Here is a 23,588-nt window from a genome sequence, read left to right as displayed (position 1 = left end):
GACCAAAATTTTCGAGATAATTACCTCATGAATCACACTTTTTATCAAGTTCAATGCAATCAAATTTTTCAGAAATGTTACCATAATACTATCCCTGCATATTATCTCTCATGTTTTAACAATGATTCTGACATAAGAAACAAAAGCAACAAAAAAAAAGCAAAAAATAAGTCTTTTATTGCGAACTAGTTCTTAATAATACCTTATTTCTAAGAAATTGCTTAATTTCTACATTTTACAATATGTGTATAAGTAAAATGCAATATTTCTTCTTGACCTGTTCATACCATATTGTCACAGTCAGAATAGATACTTAGTTTGCTTTAAGTATTTATATTGTAAAGCAAGATATTTTGCCAGCATGAAATCTTCCCAAATTGAAACTGGCGCCCTTTTTTCGTGGCATAAGATTTTTTAAATTTTTACTGGCATTCAATGCATATAGTGTAAACAAGAACTTTCGCAGACATTTTAATTTGGTAAATATTAGCTCTTGCAAAATTCGCAAAATTCAAATGTATGCAAACGTTCCTTTTTTTTACAGTTTATAATCCTATTGTGGTCTACAGAGGGATCCCCTTAGAATCACTTCACACAAAACAGATGTGACTGTATACTTCAGATTTACATACATGAAACAATGCATAAATCAACTGCAAGAATGACAAAAATAATTCTACCTAAAGAGTGAACAAATATCCACATGAGGTACTGCCACATTCTGATCAGAGAATAAAAGCTGTTGAACTTGCCTCAATGAGTTCAGACGTCACATGAACAGCACCAACACTGAACTGGTTGTCTCCACCTGCATACGTCATGGCAACCTGTGACTTGATGAATCCCTCAGTCTCTACAATAGGGAGACGATCCTGTTGCTGGATGTCCGTGTATACCAGTCCACTATGGCTGTCGCCAGCGGCTGCAATCTCCAGTGGCCCTGGACCACCACTTTCTGCCGCATCGCTCTGGCACTGGCCCACTTCCACTTTCACTCGCTTTGACGGAGAGCAGGACAGCTCCACATCGAGAGATCCCGGAGCAAAGTCCCTCTCGTCCGCAACTGGAGTGCCTCCCCCATCAGAAGCAGTGTCCAGCAAAGTTCTATCAGGGGGTGGATCTACTGAATCCCATTGGTCACCGGATGCTGGGGATTCATCATCAGTTCTCTGGTTTGCTGTCAGAAGGTTTTCTACCGCTTTGACGGGGTCTACCTGTACATCTTGTCCTACCACAACTGTCTCCACCTCACCCGCTGCAGCTGGCACTACTACTGGATCCCACCTCGACTTCCTCTTGCGTTTCACTACACCTTCATTCAACAACTCCTTGTCCACGGCATCATTTGCGAAGGATTCTGCAGGAATCTGCAACTCAGCCTGTCCTGGAAAATTTGACTCTGCATTGTCTTTGCTCACAGATGGTTCATTTTCACCAGCTTCGGCAGTGTTGGAGCACACAGTAACATCTCCACCTACACGATTATCCTCATCAGACTGGCTTTCACAGGAACTCGGGACTTCAATTGTGCTTTGCTCTGTTGGGTGGGTCTCCTGCACAGTTTCAGTGTCAAGAGCAGTATTCTCATCCTCCTCCTTTGCTTCTTCTCCCCACCTACTCCTTTTTCGCCTGGAGCTTCTTCTTTCTGATTGGATGGTTTCTACAGCAGATGGAGCGCTTGGTTCATTAGTACTGTTTGTGTTTGCACCTGGTGTTGGATCAGATTCGCTAGAACTTAGCTTACTAACTACACTAGACTGAGCATCAACATGAGAAGAGGTGTCATCCATTATGGGCATGTCAGTGGTTACCACCTGTTCTGAAGGTGGAATGTTGTCAGTCTTGCTGTGAGGCTCTTCACTGCCAGATACGAGCACAGATTCTGCAGTCCTTTCCTGCAGTGGGTCGAGTGACACGTTCATCGGGACCTGCACAATGTGGTCCTCAGCTGTTTTTCCTGGGGGAGGTACTTCTGGAGGTGACATCAAACTCACAACAGACTCTGTCTGATCAATTTGATTTGCTTCTTGATCTGTAGTTTCAAGTATTGTTCCTTTTTCAGGACATGTTTCAGCCAATACTTCCAATGAATGGGTCTCTGGAGAATCCTCTGGTTGATCACCATCCATTGTTGATGTCTCTTCCTCAGCTGCTAGTGATTGACTTTGTTCTTTGACAGCAGCCAGTGGCGCATCACTTGTCTCTACAGTTGCGGCATCACCTAGATCTCCGGAAGCCACTGGAAATTCTCCAGTCTGTTGCCCATGCTCGACTTCTTCTGGATTAACATCCTCAATCTTAATTCTTGGCACTGCTGTGGCAACAGGGCTACCGTCGTCTTGGGATCGATCTTCACTCTCATGTGGGGTGTCCGCTTGGGGGACACTGTGCAGTTCCTTTTCAGGTTGAGCTTCTGCAGTAATGACTGGGTCCAATTTTCTCTCAGGGTCAGCCCCACTTTCACTACCACTTAGCTTTGATTCCTCCTCTCTGACTTCTGGAGGAGTGTCAACTACGATACTCATTTGCTCACTGTTGCTGGAAGGTAGGTGGGCAGAATCTGGCTCAGCCTCACCAGCAGCATCTTCGTGTGAAGGTTTGTCTTCCTTGTCTGGTAGTGTTTCAACACTGTCTACAGGCAATTCTAGTTGTGGAGCAGTCAATTCTAATTGTGCAGCAGACTCATGTTCTTTCGCCTCCTCCCCCTCTTTGGCTAGTTTCTCATTTGCCTTATCAATGTCCATATCAGCTTCAGTGTCTGTTGAGCAGAAGGCATTGGCAAGAAGTTCCATCTCTAACTGACTATCCAGGATGGTCTCAGGGTACAACTTGGGAGCTTCGTCTCCCAAGCCTAGCAAACTGAACTCAGCCCCACTGTCTGATTCTGATTCAGGAGCTTCCTTTCTAATGTCCTTTTTCAATGTGAAGTCTGCTGCCAGACTATTTTTCGTTGATCTGGTGCGTAAGGTGTTTGCAGCAGACAGTGCTTGAGGGTCAGGAGTAGATGGGGAACTGCTCTTTTGTCTTGACTCTCGGACTTCTGCCCTCATACTCTCCTCCTTGCCTTTGCTACGAGTACGCCTGCCAGTTTGCTCTTCCACAAGATCCACAGTTTCCTCTTCTCTCTCCCCACATACATCCCTCAAGTCTGACAGTGGCTTTTCACTCTCTTCCTCTTCCTCATCACCAAACACACCTCCTTTGGCCTTGCTGGAGCTACGTGTTGTCCGCCTGACGGCACGGGACGTGAAATTGAATTTGATTGGTGTTCTGGCAGAAGCTTTGTTGGACGGATCTGGCTTAGCACTTTGGTCCTTTTTCCCCAGGGTATTGTTTCTGGGATTATCTTCAGTAGACTCAGCATTTTTGACATCTGTGTTTTCTTTCTCTGCTTTGACATTCCTCTCTTTGTCAGTCTTCTTTTTTGACTCCTCCTTTTCTGTTGCCTTATCAACGCTCTTTGAATCAGTCTCACTCCTTCCTCTTCGGGAGTACCTCCGCTCTTCCTTCTCTCTCTCCCGTGAATCATTCCTGTCATGTCTGCGGTCATCATCCCGATGTCTACGCTCTTCTGATCTCTCTCTGCTCCTGCGGTCACTTCTTCTAGACCGGCGACTCTCCCGGTCATATCGGTCGTATCGGTCGTCATACCTTCGTCTCTCCCTGCTGCTGCTCCTTCTCCTGGAATCTCTGGAATCCTCCTTCCTCTCGTCATCGGAATCATCTCGATTTCTTCCACGTCTCGACCGCCTCCTACTCGACTCCTCATCCCGTTTTTCAATCTTTGCAACAGATTCCTCCTTCTCTTTCTTTTCTTCTGTCTCATCTTTTGTTCTCCTCCTTGACTGCCTCGTACTCATTCTACTGGTTCGCTCCTCATTTTCTTTCGTCTCCTTCATTTCCTCCTCCACTTTTGACTTTTCCTCACTACTTTCTCTACATGATTTGTTAGCTGCAGCTTCATTCTTCTTCCCACTGTCTTTGGCTTCTTTGACACATTCTGGCTTTTTCTCTTCAGGTACAGTATGATTTATTTGGATCATTTTCTCTGCCTCATCCAACTCCTGGTTATTTATCTCTTCTTGTACCTCATCCGTTGTCCCATCTCTGGGTCTTTCATGTAGAGCAGGCTCATTATTGGTCTCTTTTGATATACTTGTCCTTTCATGTTTCACACCATCTTCCTCACTTGCTAAAGAATCACTAGCAACTTCCCTTTTCTCAGGCGAATTGGCTTTGACTTCGCCCTCAGTGTTCTTCAATGGCAAAACTGTCCTTTCTTCGCTTGTGGGTTCTCCAGCATCATCATCCACGCACTTTAGCTCCTTGTTAATTGTATCACGATCACATACATCCTTCGAGTCAGAGTTTGATATGACTGACAAAACATCCATTTTTTCAAGTTCACTATTTTTTCTTCTTTCTTCGCTCTCTTCCGATGCATCACACCGGGTATCGTTTGGTCCGTTTATGAGAGGCATAACAGTGATATTGCTTTCCGCCATGTGTTCCAAAGTGTCCGTCAAGCATTCTTTCAGGTGCTCAACCTCACTCTCATCATTCCACTTGTGCTTGGTTGTCGCCATCAAATTCTCGTCCACAGGAAACTTGGTTAAGTCTGTCCTCACATAGTCCTTGCGTAGCACTCCAATACGCCACTCAACCAAGGGCTTTTTGTGCTTGCTTGAATGGGAATGTTTTTTCTTCTTCTCCTTCTTGCGCAGCCACAACTCTGGAAAGAGATTCTCCTGTTCCGATTTGTTTTCCCCTTTACGACCTGTTGGTTGTTCGGGTTTATCAGCGGCACTGTTATCTGTTTTTGTGACGCTTTCAGAGTCTTTGTCTACATGATTGTGCAGATTTTCAGGATTAACAATTTCCTCCCTCTCTGAGTCCACTAGAAGCTGAGGCATATCTGCTTCAACTTCAGGTAATTCTACCTTTTCTTCTGATGGCACTGTTTCTTCTCCATGAGGTTCGATTTCCACATCTTCCTCGGTAGGCTGATCAGGGTCATAGGGTTCAAAGTTTTTAGTTTGCACATCTGAAGGAGAAGGCTGCTCATCCCGTTCATCTTGGTCATCGGGCGTGGTTGGTTTCTCTGGCACATACTCTTCATCAGTAGGGTTTGTGGGCTCATCAGGTTCGTACGGTTCTGAAGCAGGGGTAGGTTCCTCTTCTGGCTTTGGTGGCAAATTGGGTGTGCTTGCTGCTTGTTTGGTTGGATCCTCCTTGGCCTTTTCCGTTGGTTGTTCGGTCGGCTGGGCAACATCAGGAGCAGAGGTATTAGACGAGTCCAAGAGCATCAGCTTTTCAAACTCTTCCATCTCCTTTGCCAACGTAGATGGGTCTGGGTGAGGGGTGGGCACCTTGGCAGTAGTTCCATGAATGTCGAGTTCATCCTGCAAGATGTCATAAAATAAATACTATACTCAATACACTGTGGGACAGCCTTGAATCTACTATCAAGGCACACATAAAAATGTGAGTTAATTCTTAAGACAACAAAAATATAAGGTCTGTAGCATGCTAATGAAAACACTGTCATAGAAATAAAATTTGACCAACCTTTGTGTACAGTCAACCTCACCCAAGTTTAATCCAAAGGGATGGGTACGAATGACTTTCGTATGCGAATTTTGACTAACACAACAAAATCAACACAGATTTATATCCATTTTTTTTTTTTTTTGGACGTATCCCATTTTTCAACTTGAGCGAGGTCAACTTATGCAAGGGTGTTTGGAAGTCGTAAGACATGAAAGTTGCAACCAGTGAAATCATACTGTTTATCTATCATAATCGCTCCTCTATCATAATCGCTCCAGATAAAAAGGAAAGTTGTTTTAAAAACAACTTTCCTTGTGAGAAAATGTGAAACATGTTTTGTCAAATTAGGTTTAAAAGCACACTAGGATGTTTACTAATTTGGAAATGTTCACAGTCATTGTAGTGTAATATAAGTATTGTACTCTTGTAAATGTAATTTAAGGCATCTTGAAAATAGCAGTCTTGGTGTTACATTTAAGATGATCATGACGTAGGTACATGTACCACAAAAATGTCCATCTTTCCCAAAGATAAACTTTGTCTATTGAGGTCCTGCTAATTTGTTCCAGAAAATCCATTCTGAAGACATCATATCATTCAACTTTTCTGTTTATTGATATCCAGTCAATGAAGGCACTAAAATGACCAAGATTGTATGATACGGACAAGAAAACAAAACAAGGCAAACGTCAAGCGATGTCTCGCCTGCATATAATTTTGGTATGGCAATTTGTGATTATAGTGTTTTTCAATATGCACATTGTACGTTCATTGATCTTTTGACCTTTGACCTTGTCAGACCTCACCCATATTTGAACTTGACTGGCATCTGTACAATATTGCTGTGAGTTCAGTGGTCACAGCTGAAAGCTGTGGAAAGTTGGGAGTACACCAAAATACTATGTGTACAACGCTTATCAGGTAAAGTTCATTGATCATTTGACCTTTTAACTTGTTGGAATTCACCCATATTCAAACTTGACCAGCATCTTCAGGAAATGTTCCTGTGGTGTGAGTTTGGTGGTCACAGTTCAAATCTGTGGAAATCTATAGAGAGTATACCACAATACTGTGAGCACAGCACATATCTGGGAAAGTTCATTGACATTTTAACAATTGACAGTGTAAATGTACCCGACGTGCAAGTTTATTGGTCATACAGTAGCTCAAATCTGTGGAAAGTTATTGCGAGTACACAACAATACTGTGAGTACCGGGTACAGTGCTTGTGTAAGTTCATTGACCTGTTGATCTTTGACCTTGTCGGACTGTATCCATATTCAAACTCGACCAGTATTTTTAGGTTATGTACAGGCTGGATTGTAAGTTTGAAGGTCAAACATGTAGCTAAAAGCTGTGAAAAGTTAGGGAGAGTACATCAAATTGTCGACGATGCAAACGATGATGACAACGATGACGGACAAGTGACACCTACAACTGTACAATGTATGCCTTGCTTCCGCTACACGGGCGTGACAAAAACAAAGCAAAACAAAAACCCCACGGAAATTCAACTGCAGTGTGCTACAAAATATGTCATGTGGGGCGACTTCATCTCCTGTTGCAAAATTACTACAGTGAAACAAAAGTATGGCCCTTCATTGCACACATGCATTTGCATGTAAAATACATGGTTCTGACTGGGTCACTACAACTTGGAGGATTGACCTGCAACCATCCACCATAATATTGGGAAGATACATTTGTATATCTCATATCATTACAATAGATCAATCACACCACATTACAGCCCTTCTGGAATTTTTCAGCAAATACCATTGATGGATTAAAATTGAGATGGATTAAAAATTGATTTTTTTTTCACCCCTGTAACTTCATGCAAATTACTGCATACATATCATTTCTATCCTTCCCACTATAAACAGCCACTGGACATTTCTAGCTGAAGTTCAGGTTGGAAAACACCCTATGCAGGTGAACTTTGGCTTTTGACCAAGAAATTTTTACCAGATCAATCTGTGCGCTCTGCACCTGATGTACAAATGTAGTATGTATACCTGGGCTTCTTGTTGAACTCTCCAAAACAACTTTCTCAAATCGGCTAAATAAGTCTATGGCAGAGACTCCAACTCTCCTGCTTTCGACGGGAGATCTCCCGCCGAAATCCCATTTTTGCAGAATCTCACGCTTGACATAATTTCTTACTTAATTTCATTGTATGTTGAAAAATAAGCCTTAGATAGCACGAGAGAGCATCTACTGTAGAACCCTAGAGCACAAGGAACATTGTGCTCGTGTTGTGCGCTTCGCGCACATCAAGTTGGAGTCTCCCGTTTGCTAGGGGTATCAGGCGGGAGAATCTCCAAATCAGAAGGTGCTTGGGGTTTGAGTCTCTGCTATGGGGAAGAATAAATCCATACAAGCAGACAGGCAAACAGATTTACTGATAGACGGAGGACCTAAAAACACACTGTGAGGCGAGGCATAAAAAGGAGGTATAAAAACATACTATTTTCATTGAGGTTCAAATAGGTGGCATTTGCCAATTTGGAGGATTACTAGAGCATTGCCAAATTTTGCAGAGATATCTAAACCCTAAGCACTTCATTTTGTGTACAATGTACAGCGTAATGACCATGGCACTTCAAATCACTTGAAACTTTGAATGTGCTTGAATTTACTGTGGATATCATGCAAAATATGTCAAACTGTGATATTTAAAATATGCACCATCAAATGAAGTCAGAGTTATTCAATTTCTGTCAAAAATGGTATTACCCATTTGCTACACAGTAAAATGGCTCTTATTGTGAGATCTATGAAATACTAATAGGAAAATATGACGGCATGAACAACCATCTCTTTGAGGTTTAACCCTATTCTAACTGGGCTATTTAGAACAAGTGTAAGACCAGGTTTTTTAGGGGGGGGGGTTTCAATTTCAGATCTCGGCTGCCGATGGCGCGATTGCTGCAAAATTTTGCCTGAACATAGAGACGGATATCAACTACAAGATGCTACATCATGGTCATACAATAGAAAAATATTGATTGTCTATCTTAGTGAACTATGCAAATTTATGCATGAAATCATAATTTTTGCCTATAACTCCCGTTAAAAATGCCGAAGGATTGCTAGATTTTGTTGTTGACAGAATTCCTCAAGACACATCGAACAATTTTCTTGCAAAAAAATCACAATAAGAATTAATTTCATTTGGTTTTTTATTGTTTTAATTTGTTATGTATTTTATTGTTTTTACCTTTATTTTCTAGATATTGTTTTGGGCCAAAATTTGTTGCAGGCACTTTTTCAAGCTTATCCACATTATAATTAATTAATTTCAATGATTAAAAGTTAAAATATTCTAATTCATATCAATTTAAAAAAAAAAACACAATTTGCATTGGATTTGCACACAGTATCACGAATTTGAGCTGTTTTCCGGGTTGACATAATGCACTTTATGCAAAACATAACATACAATCATACAATGTACGTGTAACTTCAAAACAGTGTACCCGGACGTCGCAAATTTGGTGTCAAAATATGCGGGAGACTTCAATGACAAAAGTCATGAAATGGCGCGGCAAAATCTTTGCGCGTTGAGGGGGGTCAATTTGGTAAGATAGGGTTAAAGCTAATTGGTCAACCCTGATGGGTCCAGCACACATTTCCACAAGCCCATCGCATTTCTGGAGGGGGAAAAAAAAAATATTGTCTTACTGACATGTTACAGTATACCGACTTTCTTAGCCCAAGACTGCATTTCATATATAATGTGCACTTTTCAACATGATGGACGAACATGACTGAGGATGCAAAGTTCACTGACCATGCCAACATCTACAGACTACAGAAAGTTCCCGTAATTCAGACAAACCATTCCAATCTATGTTGTAATGGGCCACAGTATGGCCCGAATTCACGAAGGTGGTACAAATGAAACCATGGTTTAAACCATGGACAAAAACCATGGAGCGCCAAGTGTCACACGGAATATTTCGTTACGAAATTGGTCATTTCGTTAACGGAATTATCATTTCGTGGAAGAAATGTTCATTTAGTTACAAAATGTTGTCATTTCGTCACAAAATAATCATTTCATCGACGAAATGACTGATTTCGTATAACGAAATATTCTGTGCGACATGTGGCGCTCCATGGTTTTTGTCCATGGTTTAAACCATGGTTTCATTTGTACCACCTTCGTGAATTCAGGCCTATGAGTCTGAGTGATCATGGATGACAAATTGTGCGTGCTTGTGTAAGAATAATGGTGAATCTTCATCAGCTCTGTGAAACTCAAGAGCATGTCAACAGTACGGTATTAAAGTAAACATAAGAGGTACACTGTATAATACTTTGTACACAACATCAATACACTGACAAATTGGATCCCTACTCGATAATCTGTGATTCATCTACATGTATCACAATATATTGACCAACCAGCTGGCTGCTCTTGCTCGACTTGAACTAAGCTATGGCTGCACACACTCTATACTTACAGTACATTGTATGCATGTTCATCCAATACCGGCACATCATTTCATCGTAAGGAGAAATTGTCTCAAATGCAGCCACAGGATTGCATGGGCAATAGCATGATTTTCAGCTTGACAAATGCAAACAAGTTTGCAGTGGCCAATTTAAATGTGTTGTATGCACCAAAGGAAGGATCACATACATACACACTATACAGTCAGCTCTGCTGAAGAAAAGGCTGCAAATGATCAACTGTGTGATCAAATTACAATGGACTTTGAACTATGACCCCTTGACCTTTCCACACATATCCTCACCTTCTTTTCACTGGCCTCCTGCACTCTTTTGCTGCTCCTCAGCCGCCGTCTGGTGGGGATGATCCTGAAGGGTTCCATGCTGGGCCACACAGAGTCCTTTCCTTGGGTTCAGCAGCGTCAACAAGCACAGAGAGAGAAGTCACTAGCAAGGAAGTTCCAGGCCATTAGATACGGTGATACTGCAAGGTCAGCCAAGAGCACCCTTCATTCGGGGGTTTGATCAACCTGAATTGGGAGATAATGTTGAACATTGTTTAACCCGTTGACCTTTTGACCTCAAGCTTTAAGTACCTTCATCATTACATTGACACAGTGAAGCACATTCCCATACAGTAGTATGGGAGTATGGTATCCAAATGACTCTGTGTGCAGACTACCAACATTAGATTCAACATCAGATTCAACATCAAATTCAACATCTGATACAACTAACAAAGACTTCATTGAACAGTTCCGGTGCTATCATTCAGGGTGTTCAGATGCAAAAAAAAAAAAATTATACCAAAACAGTACGCCATAAAAAATGTACACTTGTACTCTATACGATGAATTTAATACATCTGAATGCTAACGAAATGACATATGTATGATGACGAAATGACGTATTTACATTAATGTACATAACGAAACAATGTGTAACAAAATGACGTATTTAATGTTCAGAGCATTGTTTCGTACTAGAACTCAATAATGAATCAGCATTCCATCATGTCCATATATCCATCTGAACGTGCAGTTGTATGGCAACTACAGAACGGTATACTGTAAAACCAGAAATGTTCGTGTGCATTTTAATTTCATGAATTTCGCGAGCGCCAAGCTTCGCGAAATTAAAATGCATGCGAAACTTCTTATCAACACTATGTGAATTCAACGCCAGTGGCAATTTGCAAAAATTTCATGCCACGAAAAAGGCCGTTGGCTCCAATTCGCAAAAATTTTGTGCCGCGAATATATGTTTTACAGTAGTTGGGTAGGGCTTAATGTGAGTGCGCGCAAAAGGTGACCCTATTCCTCTCACGAGCAGCGACGTCATGACCATAACAACATGCGCAGTGGGAAAACTGTGCATAGACCACTATACAACGTTTTCCAGAATGGTTGACATTACGCATCTGAAAGGTCTGTCAGCTATACAATGATTCTTTAAACGTTGTTCTTTATCAAGTTTTGGTACAAACTGGCTTGCGTTTGAACAGGGGGGTTGTCTCATTTAGAAGACTGACAAAATGCCCATCAGTATCAGATTTCTTGCTATCAACCACTGGGGAAAACAATTGAAGGAAATGGCACACTGCCAAATGTTTTTGTTGTTGTTGTTGTTGATTTTTTTTTTGTTTTTTTTTTTGAAATGAGAATCCCAGCATTATGTTGGAGACTGGGGTGAATACTCCAATTATTTGAATTATGAGATATCACAGATGGCACGATATCATCATAACCTCCTGGACATTGTGACATTTTCTTTTAATCTATAGGCCTACAACAGTTAGCACTAAAGACATACAGTGTATAATACCCCGTTTACAGTGGAGGGGCTGGGCTGAGCCGCGGCCGAGCCCAGCCTCAATTGCGGGGCCAAGCCCCGCAATTTTGTCCGTTTACACTGCCGGGCTCGGCCCCGCTTTTAATTCAAACCTTTCAATATTATGTCATAGTGGCGCTCTGCTTGTAAACAAACGCAACTTGGTATATGTAGTCTGGTTTTCAGACCCTTTGCCAACTGGATTCCGTGGCGACGAAGCAGGGAGGTGGAAGTCTTCCACCTCCCTGGACGAAGTCACCATTCGGGCAAAGGCCTTTGCCGAAGGAAAAATACTTTGCAGGACAAAACCACCTTAAACTATACTAGTTTTCAACGTTGAGGGGGTTAATATCCTGAATAGCGAAATAATACGGGCAGAGGGTTTGGAAGCCAGACTAAAATTGGCCAAGCATTTGGCCCAGTTTGCGTTTACACTGAGAAAAAGCCGGGCTCGACCGCGGTTCGGCCGCGGATCGGCCGCGGTTCGGCCGCAGTTCTGCCGCGGTTCTGCCGCGGCCGAGACCACCTCTAGAGCGTGGCCAAATGCGCGGCCAATTTTGGCCCCGCATTTGGCCTTTTGCGCATTTACACTGAAATGAAGGCGGGTTTGGCCGCGGCCGAGCCTCGCACTGTAAACGGGGTCTCAAATTGAAGACCTCCAGTTTAGCCCATTTTAAAACTTTGCATGAAGGTAACAGAGTTCTCTTGCCAGCCTATTACTATGTGGTACAGTAAGATTTAATCAGAATACATAGTATTTCATATACACTACCAAACAAAACCATTCAGCAGCATAATATTATACAGAACAGTGACAGGCTGTATTCCAAGATGGAGAATGTTTGGTCACAATCGTTAGTTGAAGAAGTTGCCTGAAGGTAGTTGCTACAATATTACAAGAACTTCAGCTGAATTAAGTGATCCTACTCCTCAGAACCTGTATACACTGAATGACAATTTTTTCAAAGTTGAATACAGGCATACAAAAGTGTGAATTTAGAGCTTCATGTATAGAAAATGCTTTTACACTGATCCACTTTGTGAAAGCCCTTTTGAGTTGACTCAAAAAGCTACAACCAAGAGATAGAAATCTTTTTTCTTAAGAAAAACAGCACGAAACAAAATGACTCTTCCATGATAAATGAAAAAAAAAAAAAAATCATCCATTCCCAGGAGAGCATCCTCAACCGCTCTGAATCTAAACAAGGCGTGAAGAGTGGTGGTTGCATTGATATGGATGTTCCCTCGATCCTTTATGGTGACAAAAGAAGAAAAAAAGACTTAATATTAAAAAAATACTCCCCCCCCAAAAAAAAAAAAAAAAAAAAAAAAAAAAAAACTGTGGCAGCTATATGGCTTAAAACAGATTCAACTCTGTATGCCTACCCAACACTTTGTTTTTTTTTCCAATCCCAGTAATTATAGAGTATATAAAACAGAATCCTTTTGCCTCAACTTTTCCTAGCTTCTACCCTGCCCCCATCCCCCCCCCCCAAAAAAAAGAAACTTAAAAGGGGAAATACTATATTTGCCCGATAAATATGCTGTTTATACCATTCTTAAATTCCCCCAGGTAAACATCGCGTACGACAGGAAATTTTCGGTGTTGAAATTTTCGCACATAACATGCAACCTGAAACTAGCGCCAAAATAAAAGTAGGCAAATATTTTTGCTTGCCACATGTTCCAACAATTACTTGTATAAAGGCACTAGCCCACATTTGCAAACCCACGAAAATCAAAACTGCATAAAACAGGTCCAATATGACTTCAAGTACAAGTTATAACAGTAACATACCTCACCTGTTGCTCTTTGTCTATACCATTCGATAAAAGAGAGAAAATCATTGTTTTAAAATCAATTTTCAAACCGGGTCAACCCAACCCAAAATCAAATTACGAGCGCGGGCTAGCTACGCACATTAACTTACACATGTATCGCATGCATGTAGTATGTGAGTGGACCGGAGCTAGCGAGCGTTTTTATACGCATGCATACGGTGCATTTTCATTTATTTTTATGAAAGTAATGGACTAATTGGAACGAAATTTTGCACAGGTGTTACTGCAATCATACCCAAACTCCAAGCTAACTATGAGACCAATTGCTGCAGGTTTACAAATGTGGGCTAATACCTTTAATGTCTTGATTCCACGGAATAAATACTACCGATACGCGAAACTCTTCTGACCTGGCCGAGTGCGAAAAATAGGCTGTGCGAAAAATATCCACTTTTACATGTACATGCAATAAATTATCTGTGAGCAGGAAACACTATCAAAGAATAACAAAAACCAAGCAATGGTCATGAAAAAAATACAGGTAACACATTTATACCCTTCCAAAGTCATACCGGGTAATGACAGCTCGACAGGGACATAGGTAGAAGTTTTACTGGATAGCAGGGTAGACGATCTATGTTTGATGTGGGGTATGTTTACAGTATCAACATCCAGGCAAGACAGGATGGAATGAGTATACAATGTATGGTTGGGTGTTCATAATATCGGACACCTAACGTTTTTCTATCAATAGAAACGTGAAAAATCTTACAATTTGCCTGAAATTTTACTCATGTGTAAAGAAAATACTCCGGATTCACAAGCGCGCACTAAAAATGCGATCTGAGGTACGCGCTCTAGATGGCGGCTTCGAACGCCTGGGGTGTCATTTTTTCCGCACTCAGTTGCCGGGCTCATATCGACCGACCACCCCGCCCTCTATTGACAATACATATAAAGCGTACTTAAACGCGTTTTTTCGACAAGCTGCTGTTTTTTTCTAGTCGTAATTTTTTTCCCCAATAATATTTGAATATATATTTTGAATCCTTCGATATTACTTTTGAAGGACTGTTTGATGAATTTGACTTGATTTTCATTAGGAAACTTTTCATCGTAATTGAAATAAATTAGATGAATCGGTTTGTTTTTTCACATTCATTTCTCGTTTCTGCATCAACTCGTACGGTCGTAGCGGGCGACAAAATGTTTATGTCATGTGTATGTGTAACGTGTGTGCACGATCGTACAAGCGGCGGTGACAATTTTGCGGTCAGAATCGTCAAATTTATTACGGAAGGATACTCTACATCTAACAACGAGTCAGCAAAGGTAGGCCTAGTTATGTAGTTACACGATAAACCTTATTCGATTTTGCTAAATTTCAGTAATTTAGAGGGAATACTTAGTTGTTTTCGCCACATTTTACTCGGTAGCGTAGCCCAGAGAAGAATCGAACACTGTTGCGCGTAGTCCCATGCTTACATTTTCTTTCTGTACGCGCAATGCCATTATAATGCGCGGTCGGTCGTTATGGACCCGGTCGGTGGGTTGGACCCCTACCATACCAGGTACTTGGAACAGGTAGAGTATTAAAGGGATATTCCAGACGATTTTCATAATTTCACATCATGTAGTACATAAATCGACAACTCCATGTATAGATTTGTGGAATTTACTGTGGTTCTTGAGCAGAGAAACAATACTTTGAAAAACCTTAAACAAATTACACTGAACAAGGATGATGACATACATTGTGTAGGAGGTTCACATATTTCAGAAATGTAGCAGTGTAATTCCATTACAATACCGCTTGCTTGCCAGTTCACCTGTGTATAATCTATGCATGCCTTCTTCTTTTGTTCTGCTTCCTTGAGCCCCAACTCATGCATTCTTATGGTGACTCTGCCATGTCATCATCATTGTTCATTGCAATTTGTTCTAAATTTTGGAAATATTCTCATTTTTCATCCCAATCATCACAAATTCTGAAACTCTGTCCTCTGTATAACTAATTTATAGTTGTTCAAATGTAAAAATCTGAATATTATCCGGAGGTCTCCTTTAAGCATTAACATCCAGCTCCACTGGCAACTCAGTTATGTATACACAGGATGCTGATGGTATCTTAAATTTCAAAGCTTCCGAGTTCCTGTTTCAGCTCCTATGGCTCTGACAGGAGAAAGTTTGCCAGACGATGTATGGTGGATTCAGCATCAAACTACCTGCTATCCATATCACAAAAGCACCAGGGATAAGAACAAGAGAATAAGAGTAAGATGCTATGCAGTGGCAACCAGAAATAACTCGGCCAGTACGGTGGAATCAAATCAGGGAGGCAGGCCCAATGAACCAGTGCAGTGATATCATTCAAAATTGGCAGCAGAACTGCACAGCAGTCCTTTGGATTCGGTTGAGAAAGGCCTGCAAGTGAAATGCACCAATCACTTGCAAAGTTTTATAACGAAAAGAGGTCTCTATTTCATCACCGACATGGTAAGCACCGATGTGTTGTCCAGAGCATCAACAACACAAGCATGAAAAGGGATTTGTATCAATAGGTGCCACTCATAATAGAACCTCTAGTTCATGGCAATGATTCTATGAAGCCACGCCAACTCAACAATGTCTGAAATTCTAGAAGAAACAGAGTTTCCACATCCTAATCAAACTCATTCAGAGGTAAACTCAACTATTTGCACTCCTAACAAAATAAACAACAGATGAGAGGCGAATGTATAGCCCTGCAAACAGAGAGGGAAACTTGAAGATTGAACGAACAAGCAAGAACATGTCAAATGCTTAGAGCTATGTTGTCGCACAAAGCCGAATAGGACGCGAGCAAAGTCATTTTGCGCTCGCCATTTTTATTCCGCCCCTCAGTGCAGCGTACCTCGAACTCTCTGCCGATATATTTCTCAACATCCCTCAAAATCGACTGTAGGTATGAGACTGTCGTGTGAATGAAGTTTCATATTAAATGTCTGCGGTTCGCATGATTAACATTATCAAGATTATTGAGGTCACATAGGGGCCGATATTCTGGTGAATATTTGCCGCTACCGACAGTTCACTTCACCGAGCTCCGCGCCCCATGTTCCATACCGAACACGCACGCATTGTCAAGCCGACAGTGACGGCCTGGCTGTAGTTGGACTAGCGGTATAAAGTGCTCGTGGTGTGTCGTCGCTCAGTGTGTATCCGGCCGTGTGTGTGTGTATGTGGTTGTGTATTCACAGAGCATGGGACACACTCGGAAACCTACACACACACACACACACACGATGTGAGCATGCACCAGACACTCGAAGCAGTGTGTGTGTGTGTGTGTAGTGCATGCAGCAATGGGTCGCGAGGTTAGCTCGAACCAAACTACAATCGACTCCACCTTTCGCGAGGAACACGAACAAGCATCTGAAAGGAACCAAAATCCAAATTTATGTTATCTTTCCAATAGTGAAATACTGCTATGGTACTGATATTAATATCGACTTAATACAAAAAGGAGACAATTTAACGAATAAAAAGCGCGGGTCGACCTAAAAATCGCCGCAAAGATAGAGATGGAAGCAACAAACAACGCTAAATTTCGTGCGCTATCGGCGAAGAAGATCCGGGTCAGATGAAAAGAGAACGGTAAATTTCGCCTTTCCTGCACATTTCGAGGCTGAGCAACATTAATTTGACCACTGATATATTTATCACTACTTCTGTTACATTCTACTTTACTTACTCTGACCGAAACTCCCGAAGGTGGGGCAATTCTTGCTGTCAAAACCACATAAAATTCGTCAGAAGCCGCACGCCCAGCAATCTCCGTTCCGTGTTCGGCTCGTCACTCTACGTACACGCTCATATGTTATGTACAATAATCTCTACATTGACCACGTGATAAATATACCGCGGGATATATATCGTCGATGATTTTGACAGCGGAGATCCCGTTCGCGATTTTCTGCCTCCTTTTTGACGACACTGCACAACGCTCGAACCCGTCGACATATCTTTACTCAGATTCTCTCGGTCCTGACGAATGAGGGAAAAACGGTAGAGTCTGCTAGGCTCACACCTTTCCAGTTCCTTGCACCAGCTGTCTTTTTAATTTCATATGAATACGTAATTGGACTGCAGATAGGTCTGATACAGTGATACAATGTGCTATTATTTGTAAGGATGGGTAGATCCTAAACTGAATGCAGTTTTGAAAATAATCACACATGAATTTAGAGAAAAGACTCTAGAATGTTGAGTTTGTAAACTTCAAGATTTGGATGTTGACATATCTAGCACAGAATAGGAGGGCAGCTGGAGGTAGAAAAACATTGGGTTGGGGGCTTGCAATGATATTATATCAGCATTTATTGTCTTTCTAACAATATAAATATAGTTATTCCGGCAATGTATGCGTCGACTGGCTAGTTGGAGAGAAAATACTTGTGGCATCACTCTCATCAACATTAACTATTGCTCTTTCCAAATTAAGTAATTCTGCCAGCATAGATGCGCTCCAAAAGAAGGCTGTGGAAAAAAAAGGGATGGTGCTCACTCTGATCTACATAAATGTACCATCATTATACTCTTAATTCATAATCGCTGTCCTCAAATCTCATGAATTCAATTTGTCTATGGCCTTCCAAAGGGTTATCTTGCACAGAATCCTACAGAATAGCTAAGATGGAAAAATATTTTTGTTCCCAAATTCTGACTTCATACCACAATACATGTAGGTATTCAGTGTCTTCATGGCAGTGATGAGAAGTAGCATTTTGCGACTGAATATGTTGGTTTGACAGAATCATACAACCAAATACAATGAAAACATATATGTAGTACTGAATGAATAAAGCTGTAATCGTAACAAACAGGATAATCTCACAATGGTCGCCATCGAAATAAATATGATTACACGGTATTCTGGCTTTTGACTGAGTACCGTATTGTGCCTTTAGGAGGAGATGCATGTGTCTTATTATAGCTCATATTATCAAAATAAAAGAATACATGTACCTAGCGAATGTTGTACCTTTATGGTAAATATCAAAAATGAAAAAAGATTTTTAAAAAGAATCTGTATTTGGGTCAGATTTTGCTGAATCTCCATTGTGTCTTCGTGGTTTCACACAAATCTTCACTAAAATTGTTACACAGTCTCTTTTCTTCACTGTAATCTGCCTCCTTAATTACAGGGGCAGATCCAGGAATTCCCTAAAGGGGAGGTGCCTTTACAAAACAAAGGGGGGCGAAACAAAAAATATAGCGGGCGCCCGGTGCACCCCCCTGTGGATCCGCCACTGCTTTGATCCTGAAGGTTATTGCACAGCTAGGGTATTGGTATAGCTCTCCTCCACATGGCTCCTCTGAAAGACTTGGCAGCAAGGATAAAGTGCCTTGTCAAAGGCCACTACTGGCAGACTTGGACTTGAACCTATCACTTTTGGAAGTGCAACAGTGGTGGATCCAGGGGGCGTGTTTTTTTTTAGACGGCACAGATTGGGAAAACTAAAAATCTATCGGGGACCCTATCCCTAAACCTAACCCTAATCCTAATCCTAACCCTAACCATCAAACCCTAACCCTAACCCCAACCCCAACCCCAACCCTAACCATAACCATAACCATAACCAAAAACCCTAACCCAACGTTTTTCCCATAGGTTTAACACGCGCCATGCCCCAATCTGTGCCGTCTTTAAAAAAAAAACGCATCCGGGGGGGGGGGGGGGGGGGGGGCGTACCCCCTTATTTTGTTAATAAAAGAAATAACCAAAAAATGAAAGGGGCCATGTGAGCCCCCATCTTAACTTTTTTTTTTAAGAAGCCATCCTTGGTAAAGCTTTTTTTTTTTTTTGCTTGTCAGCAGATGAAACCCAAAGTGGTACAAGATGTCAGCAGATGAAACCCGGAAGTGGTACAAGAAACGTAAAGAAAATTGCACAAAGGAGCCTTTTTTTCTTTTTTTTTTGCTTGTTTGCTTGTCGGCTGATTAAACCCCGAAAGTGGCAACAGAAATATTTTTGCCCCCCCCCCCCATGGAATTCCTGGATCTGCCCCTGTGCAAGGCCTTAATATCCATGTGGTCTTAACCACTCAGCCATGACAACCCCCCATATCTCCTGTCCGATATTGCCGACATTGTCGCCATGCCATCTTCACAGAGGGTAGGGGCTGCAGCTGCTGAATTATTGACTACAAGAATGATTTTTATGATGTTTATGTGGTGCAAAGGGACAGTGAACAGGCAATGATGTCACCGTGTTTAATTTGCATACGTAATTGTATCCAGTGTCACTCAAAATTTCATAAATTTCTTCTGTCTTATCTTTTATAGCATTTCTACTGTTCTTAAACTTTTCATTGGAGTGGAATAAAAGTGGAAGTGCTCAGCTGTATGCAAAGGAGAATCAGCAGTCTTCTCTAGAACACATCAGTTTGTATCAATTGCCTCTCTGTGAAAAAAAAAAAAAAATATATATATATATATACATGTATATATATATATATATATAATATGCACCATTTTGGTTTGTCAATTTGGTAGTAAATTTCTATACAGCTTACTAGGTTTGACCACATTTCATTTATCTCTTAAGAACAATATCTTGACAAACACAAAAAAAAACTTAAAAATTAATGCACAATATCAGTTGATGCAATCTTGTACAAAAATGTAGTTTCTCTTCGGCTTGGTGTGACAGGATTGTGTATGAAATTACTGAGCTTGGAAAGGAGAAGAATTCATTATATGCAGGATGTAGAGCAGAGTGGATACTCTGGTTCTGGTTCTATCTTCGTGTACTGTTATCTTCTACAGAATGAAGGGATCCCAGAGATGGTGATTGAATAATGCTGTACAAGCACCAGGAAGCTGTGGCCTTGGCTGTCCTGATTGAGTCGATGTGTGGTCCCTTAAAGTGTGTAACAACCAACAATGTCCTCCGATATTCTTCTGCATCGCAAATTCCTGGCAGAAGTGCACCACCTTCAGCTCTCCCTGCCCCTTTGCCCATCCTGTCATTACCTTGGAATTGGAACCCACTTATACATACCCAGCAATGGTCCTAAAGGTCTCAAGTCCTCCAGGGCAGCCCTCTTTTGAAGTATGAGGCCTACTCTTCCAGAGGGCCCCACCATTATCTCTGTACCAGCTCTGCCAGGGACACACTGAAAGACACCTTCGTCAAGAGAGTGATAGAGTGGGTAAAACATCTCGTCTGACAGATAAAATCTACACAAAGTGGACTCGACCTTGTGATTTTTGGTTGCAGACATCTTCAGTATTGTCCCTACTCCTTCGTGGAGGCCCTGCCATTATTATCACCCCGACATTGTTCTGTATCCATCATAGACACCCATGTTGAGAAGGGGACATAGTGGGGGAAACACCTTGTCCATCCAGGATGAGTGCACAGGGCCGGACTCAAGCAGATAATATTCTGCCAGAGAGACTGGAACCCTGTGCACTACACCGTAGGGAGGAGAGGAACAACACCTGGGATATCTCTTGGTGCCTCTTTGAAGTCTCCCTAATGCTCCTACCTGGATTGGCAGGGTTTCCCCAAGGATTTTGATTAAGATGTGCTGGGACAATACCTGCCATGTTTGGAGATAGTCTGACCTCCATGCATTTTCAAAAAGAAGATCACAACAAGAAATCTGGCCCCAACACCACTGGATCTGCCATAAACATCCTAAAAGTACACTCACTATTAAATGTATTTACTCAGAGTATTCTGGTTTTACATAAGTTTGTTTGTTATTGTTGTTATTGTTGTTGTTGTTGTTGTTTTCTTTATCATTTGAGATTCTCAAATTTGGGAGTTTGGGGGATTCTTTGGGGTTTCCAGGGGTTGGGAGAATAGTGCTCACTTGTACAATGTACATATTTTATTACCCTAGAAATAATGCCTGCTAAGTTTATAGTGACAACTTTGCCCATGTGTTTTTAAGAAGATGAAAATGTGAAAATTGAACCGTCATTAGCCTCCCTCCCCCGGCCTACCTCAAGACCTACCATGAACAAACATGAAACTATATGCCTACAGTCACCAGTCTACTTATACTTATAGCATTAACTGACATTATAGCATATCCCTTCCAGTTCTAGAGGAGATTTTCAGAGTCCTTAATTGAGGGCTTTGCTCCCCATCCCCCCCCCCCCCCAGCAACAACAACAACAAAAAAGTGCCCCTTGAAGACCCAAAAGTGGGGAATGATGCCCATTTATGCCCAATTGCACAAATGGGTCTATCAGTCTTCAGCAATGGTACATGTACCTGCCAAGTTCGGTGAAAATTTGACCATGCACTTTAACCCGTTGAGGACAAGTCCCAAGTATACTCGGGCAGGTGTCTATGGGAAATGCGTGTAGTAGCAAAATCAGTCCATCTTCAATGGGTTAAAGTTGATGTAAATGTAAAATTCAGACCCTAATTTGCCCCCCCCCCCCACCACAGGGGCCAAAGGGGGAACCCCATTTTTCATCATGAACAAACTTGAAACTACAGACTTCAATGTACTAGTTCATAACACTAGCTTAGCTCCATCACTTTTGGTTCAAGAGAAGAAGACTGCTGGGGGCTTTGGGTGCCCCACCTGGAGGGGGGGGGGGGTGGCATGGTGCCCGTTGAAGAAGAAAATTGAGATCCCATCATCCTAGAGGTGCTACCCACCACAGTGATGAAAAAAAAAAGAATCTGTCACCACATACTGAAGAAGCCTTCCTGTATTTAAACATATGTGACCCGCTACAACAAAAGGACCCTAAAGTCGCTGACGGGTGAGCCGAGAAAATAGTTTGAAGTTAGATCATCAAAATCCGTTAAAACGTTCAGATTTCTGTTTTTGACATAACTTTGAAGTCTAATGTATCGTCTATCATCTGCCGAAATTTCGAAGCTAAATGATCAAAGGAAAGGCAAGAAAACAGCATTTTTCTGGGACACGATTTTCCGACTTTTAACGGAACAGAAACGTGTCCGAAGATTTGGATTTAGCGCCGCAGCTAGACTCCGCCCATAGCAACAAGGGATCGATCTTATTGGTCAGTGCGTGGCATCCTGGTTACTGATTGGTCGTGCGTAGACCGCTGGCGCTAAGCTTGAATGAGCATCGCGGAGGTTGCTAGGAGCGTACCTTCTATTGTCAAACAGTGACAACTGTCTTGCTTCCCCTTGATCATGATAACATCGAAAGGAAAACTTTGAAGGCGGTTTTCTCGAAACGCTGATTTCATAAACCACTCGATATGCGCTAATACAATCATCAATATCTCCGCAACCGAGTGCTTTTATGAGTTGTGTTATATATGACATTAAAGTGGAAGAGTACGGGAATAATGGCATGTCATTTTCAGAAAATTGTCCTCCCCGACTTTCGGATCCTTTTGTTGCAGCGGGTCACATAAAATTGGAACCACAGACACTTAAAGAGAGAGAAAAAAAAATTGTGACTGCACACCAAATGCAACTTTTCTTCTCCCTAACAGTACACTTCTTGCTTTCCTTCTGGTCCTAATTTTGTGTAGATGTGTTCCTTATTATGTTTTGTTCCATGCACTCTTTTTATAAGACCACAAGATGTTGTAATTAAGATGCCATCCAAAACCATCGTTATGATCACACATCAAATAAATTTATACCTTTGCACTATAACTGGTACAGTAGATGATTCCTCTGACCTACTTCTGTCTTGAACAATACTGGTATTTAGGACTCTTTTGGTGCTCCTGTGCCGACACCTAGAAAGGATTGTCAATGTCATGGCCGTCACTGTATGCCAGTTGCACTGCAGGCCAGACAGAAGCTTTGTTGCAGAGGCTTTGTACACAGTAAATGGACTCATTCTGTCGGTGTGTATCACATGCACTGACCACTAGCTGAGAAGGTGCATTGCATCTTGTGTGCACCACACATACACACAACACACACAGACACACACAGACACACAAACATACAAGGGCACACAATG

At 41.7% G+C, this 23,588-nt stretch overlaps 1 protein-coding gene across 1 annotated transcript in view; it reads right to left on the bottom strand.

Moving 5' to 3' along the window:
• The window catches only part of LOC140245596 (uncharacterized), a 68,723-nt gene that overhangs the window by 21,234 nt on the left and 23,901 nt on the right, over positions 1–23,588 (bottom strand). Inside the window, exons 5-6 of the mRNA XM_072325160.1 lie at positions 10,317–10,541; positions 753–5,402 (exon numbers count right to left, since the gene is read on the bottom strand). Of these exons, the coding sequence (XP_072181261.1) occupies positions 753–5,402; positions 10,317–10,394 (4,728 nt within the window). The 5' untranslated portion in view covers positions 10,395–10,541. The remainder of the gene's footprint in view (positions 1–752; positions 5,403–10,316; positions 10,542–23,588) is intronic.

The sequence above is a fragment of the Diadema setosum genome, chromosome 22 (genome assembly GCF_964275005.1).
Source record: "Diadema setosum chromosome 22, eeDiaSeto1, whole genome shotgun sequence".
NCBI classification, from domain to species: Eukaryota; Metazoa; Echinodermata; class Echinoidea; order Diadematoida; family Diadematidae; genus Diadema; species Diadema setosum.
The sequence above is the reverse complement of the archived record's forward strand: the minus strand, read 5'-3'. Positions and strand labels throughout refer to the sequence as shown.